We start from the raw sequence: 4,954 nt of genomic DNA on the forward strand, positions 1-4,954 counted from the left end.
CCCGCCCGCCCAGCCAACTGCGGCGTAGCCCGAGGAACGGGCAGCAAAAATAGAACGGCAGGATGGCTGCGCGTGGGCGAGGCAGAAACCACATCGCCAGCAAAACCTCCCGGCGTTATTTTAGGACCGATACAGAGGCCGTGGCGTTTAGCTCGCTTTTCACAAAATACTCCCCGGGGGAGGGCAAGGAAGGAGAGGGGCAAGGAGTGTTTCTGTCCCGCTCCCTGCCTTCCCTTCCTCCCTCCCTGGCTCTCCCCACCGAAGCGGGCTGGGCAGGGGGAAGGGGTTAATTGCGCTCGAGGCCGAGCAGTGGAGGGAGGACGGGCTGCCGGTTTGAAAGACAGAGACTGGACAGCTGTGTTTGCTGTGGTATTTTTAAACGCATTAATGCAGGCTCCAATCGCCCGGCCATGCTTGACCTATTTTTGGCTCAGGCCGGCCATTGTTCTATTTCTGCCGCCGCTGGGCCGCGCGGGTGTCGATTCAAATGCAAATGAGTTATCGCTGCTGCTCCCGCCAACTTGGCCCGGCCGCCACGCTGAGGGAGAGCGGGCCTGGGAGAGCAGAGGGGCGCGGGGACAGCAGCGCCGGCCCGGGCTGGGGTAATTCAGACTAGACCTTCGGGGGCTCCCGGACCCCGGAAAGGAGGCTTGTTGTGTTTGACGGTTTGTTAGGAGGCTGTGTTTCCCCCGCGCCCCGCCACCGAGCCCGAAACGCAGAGATACTTCTTTATTTCTTCTTCCACCTGCCGTTGGCTGCCCGAACGCAACTGCTGAAACTCGGAGGCGCTCAGCCCCCCGCGCCCTCAGGGCTCCCTTCCAGCAGGCGGGGGCTGCTGAGAGTGGATCTGGGGTTTTCCCCTCTCTCCCGATAGATACTCGTGCCAGTGCTTAAACATTGCTAATTGCCGAGGCGTATTATCTTACAACCCTCGCTGGAGGAGGTAGGACCGCAGAGGGTCGTGCCTGACGCCCCTGTGCAAGTGCAGTGATGAATCTCTCATGTAGCTGAAGTGCAGACCAGTTGGAATATGCTGCAGACAATTTACGAGAGTGACTCGTGTTTTTCCTCAGATGGGGTTTCTGGACGTGAACAGCTCTTGGCTCAGCAAAGGATGCACAGTATGATCAGCTCAGGTAAGAGACAGCTCCGTACCTCAGACTTCAGTGGCTGACCGTGAAAACACAGCATCGCATGACAAGAAAACAGCCTTCCTTTAAAGAAGTGACTTTATTTTGTGAGCTTTATGTAAGCTGTTAAATAATTACAGTAGTACATGAGCAGCTGCTGCTTTTGCAGGGAGTTTGTCTCCTTCCAGCCTGCTGCTTTCCAGCAAGAGCAGAACGCTCGCAACCAAAATCTAGTTTGTGATTTCTTGTTTGTTTTCTTTCGTGGTTGCAAAATGGGGCTCGTGGTACAGGCTTATTCACAGAGGGACGCTTCTTCACACAGACTTTGTCAGGAGGCTGCAGTTACAGCCCCTCATAGGCAATTCTGGTCATACGCCTATTGTAAACAAGATTTGGTGTTACTGTGTTTCCTTTTCTCCACTTCGCATACAAAAGCTTAATACTAATCCCTTTCTCTTTTCATTACAGTGTTGCTTTAAAATGTATTTAATGTGCATGGCTTATTTTGTTACTTTAAAAATATTTGTGAACTTTGCAGTGGTACTCATATGTAATGACTCACTGAGGTGTAAATTGGATGTGTTTTTTAATGAAGGTATTTCAAAGCTGCCCTGAAAGAACACTGCATGTTTCCTCAAGTATTTGAAGCTACCCTTGTATTTTCTAGTTTCTTTGCTAGCTCTGTTTGAGACCTGCAAATGATGTACCGAGGAAGAACTAAGTTGGAAGAATTGTTGCCATTCAGATAAAATGTCAATTTAGACAGGCTAAAATAGTCAGAATTTCAGATTCTTCTTTACCATTCTCTCTTAAACTCTGAATTCCAGTTATGTTTTTATCGGGCTGAAACTCTCTCTTTAGAGGCATGATGTTATCTGTTTTATATCTTTTTAATCCTAAGTTTCTGACTCTCTTTTCCATAAAGTTGGCTTTATAGAGTTCATACATGTAGAATGCCAAATGAATTATTTACATGTACTTTAGTCTTAGTTTAACCTTTTTCTCTTCTTTTTCTCCTTTTCTTCTTTTCCCTTTTTCTCTTTTTATCTTCTTCTTTCTCTTTCTCAAAATTTGGCAGTGCTTCTCAGTTTTTAAGATCATGTGTGTAGATCACAGCTCCCTTCACGTGCTGCCTGTTTTGGTACACCTGTTGAGCCCTTGTTTGTTTGTTTAAAAAAACTGTTTCTTTTCCTGCTTTATAGAAAAACAAAGCTTTATTTGTGTGTGTTTCTTACCTACAATTTTAGAGCAGACTTCTAGTCTCAGATATGAAAATCAGTTGTGAGAGATTGTGTCAAGTGGTAATATCTGTCCTGTTAGAAAAGACTTAGATATGTCTTAACCTCATGGTTAGTGTTTTTCAATATAGAAAATCAAGGCTACCTCATAATGATTATTAACTGAAGGAGGGAATGAGAGATTGAAAAACTGTTATGTGAAGGTTAAAATAATTAGAACACTTGAAGCGAATGGAGACTTCCAACTGATAATGTTTAAGATTGGCAATACTTCTATTCCTTTATAAAGCTGCTGGGTGGGTTTGCTTCCTTTTGGATCTCTCAAAGAATTTACTATTTCCCTAACCTCTTAGAAGAAACGTTGATCAGCAATTTCAGTTCCTTTGTCAAGGACAGAAATCAGATGAAAGACTTCCACAGATATGAACAACGAAGCTCTAGCAAAGACGGGGTAAAAGCAGAAGTTTCTCTGAAAGTGTTATAGTTCTGCACAGCCATCTACAGTGTCGACCTCTTGTTCAATAATTACCTCTTTTCTTTGGTTTTCCTGAACAGCTCAGCAGGTGTCCAGTGCCTTTGTATTGGTCAAAGAGATAAGACTGCTTCTCTTCCCTCCTGTTGTTTTTTTTTTTCAATACTATGTCAAGCTGAAGTTAGCTGTACACAAGTGAAAATCTGGGTTTTTTTTAGCTTACTATGCTACCTTGTAACTGCCAACTAATGCTGCTTGAGTAATTGCAATTTTCTCATTTGAAACTGAAGAAAGGGAGGTAATTTTCTGTAAGTTTATAGCTCTGCTTTTCTTTACTGGAGACAAGAATATCATGTAACAGTTGATTTTTATCTAGTGTTGCATTAGGCCCATATAACATACACAATTTCCCCTGTAATACCAACTAGAATAGCGAGATTTTTTAGACTTAAAAAGAAAACCCCACCTTAGTCAAGAACACTATACAGTTAACAGATGTTTAAATATATATTTTGTAGAACACAAAATATTCCTCAGTGTTTCTGTTGGCCTTTAAAATATGCAATTAGACTGCAAGTAGTTGATGCTGTACGTGGTCTGCTGTTCAGTTTATGCCACATGAAAACACAAAGCCTGATGCTGCTGTTGATTGCTTTCAGTTCCCTTGAGTTCAGAGTCTCACAGATCAGTTCTGGTAACTTTTCATGTATTGTCTCCCTCTACACTGCATACAGGGGAGAAAGAAATAGCCAGGGTGCGATCATGTGCTGTAGTGTTGAGAGTAGCTAGAATCAGTCAATTTAATTTTGCTTATCACAGTGTCCTTACTTAAAAGTAATCTTCACTTACATATATATATATATATGAATTTTGCTCAGGTTAAAAAGTTGCACATAATTAAGAAAAGAGCAGGTCCCTGAACATTTGCATTCTGTACCCTTCAAGTCTTTGAAGTATGCACAATTTAAACATTAATGTATTTTTAGGTGTGCTACCTTTCAGACGCAACAGACATTATTATGCAACTCTGATTTTAAACTGGGCTGGAGCAATCCCCAAAGAGGACAGATTCATAGCCAGTGGATACATATCTCCAAAGCAAACTGTCTAAGGAATTTCTGACAATAGCAGGCATAGGAAATACTTCTGTCATGTGAAGCAGTTCTTCTGGTATTCCCTCAATTAATGCTTTGCCTGTCTGTCTCCTTTCTGCGATCCCTGCTTGTAAATCATACTATGAATGAGATGATCTGGATAGGTACCAATCAAAAGTCTAATTATGAATGGAGCAATCTAGATCGGCACTGACTCAAGAAGCTGTGTAATTTGCAGACACCTACACCTTACTGCAGAGAGGAGTTTCAGCTATCTTGAGAAGACTGAACTAGATTCTCCCATATGGTACTTCTCCTCTAAAATGCAGCAGTAAATGCTGTGCATCTTTATTTGAGAAAATGATGCTGATGCATTCTTATTTGATACCATAATTATCTTAGTTTCACAATTTACAGAATAGATCTGGAGTCTAAACCCTCTTATTTAGCTGGAAGTACTATTTGACGAAACTTTTATTCTACCCCAAAAGTCTCAACTTCCATGTGTGTGCAATGCCACAGTGGACCCCAGCATTCAGTGGGTCTCTTATCTTACTAGAATATCACTGATAAATTTTAAGTCCTTGGAAAAAAAAAAAAAAAAAGGTTCAGCACAGTGTGTGGCAAGAATGGTTATTAAAATGCAGTCAGTTAATAACCAAGGTAGGGTTACATTACTCAAATAGATTTCAGTTGTGTGAAGGAGAGGAAAGAACCTACCAAGCCATGGTATCTGTACATATGAGACTTTAAGAATAATCCCGAGTTCATTAACTTCTGGTGATGTAATATGCCGTGTTGTTTTTCCAAAGGGTAAGGGTGCTACGTTTGCGTCTCTGGCTGTGTTTTGACGTACACCCTTGCATTGGCCTGCCTAAATTACACCTTGGCTATTATCGTATAAGACATCCTCTGCTTTTTGACCAAAGCTGTTGTGTTGAAAAATCAAGAGTTCAAGGAGATGTTGAGCTTAAAACCTTTCCTCGTCACTGAGTTGACAGGTTACCTGAACAAGTTATG

The 4,954-nt window shown here is 42.3% G+C and overlaps 1 protein-coding gene across 2 annotated transcripts in view; it reads left to right on the forward strand.

Annotated features, from left to right (window-relative positions):
- The first annotated feature begins 1,030 nt into the window (after positions 1–1,030).
- HDAC9 (histone deacetylase 9) overlaps positions 1,031–4,954 on the forward strand; it is a 91,486-nt gene continuing 87,562 nt past the window's right edge. Inside the window, exon 1 of one of the 2 annotated variants that reach the window (XM_010154071.1) lies at positions 1,031–1,136. In XM_010154071.1, the coding sequence (XP_010152373.1) occupies positions 1,031–1,136 (106 nt within the window). The remainder of the gene's footprint in view (positions 1,137–4,954) is intronic. The other variant, XM_010154075.1, reaches the window with a different exon arrangement.

Source organism: Eurypyga helias, unplaced genomic scaffold (genome assembly GCF_000690775.1).
Source record: "Eurypyga helias isolate BGI_N326 unplaced genomic scaffold, ASM69077v1 scaffold23276, whole genome shotgun sequence".
NCBI lineage: Eukaryota > Metazoa > Chordata > Aves > Eurypygiformes > Eurypygidae > Eurypyga > Eurypyga helias.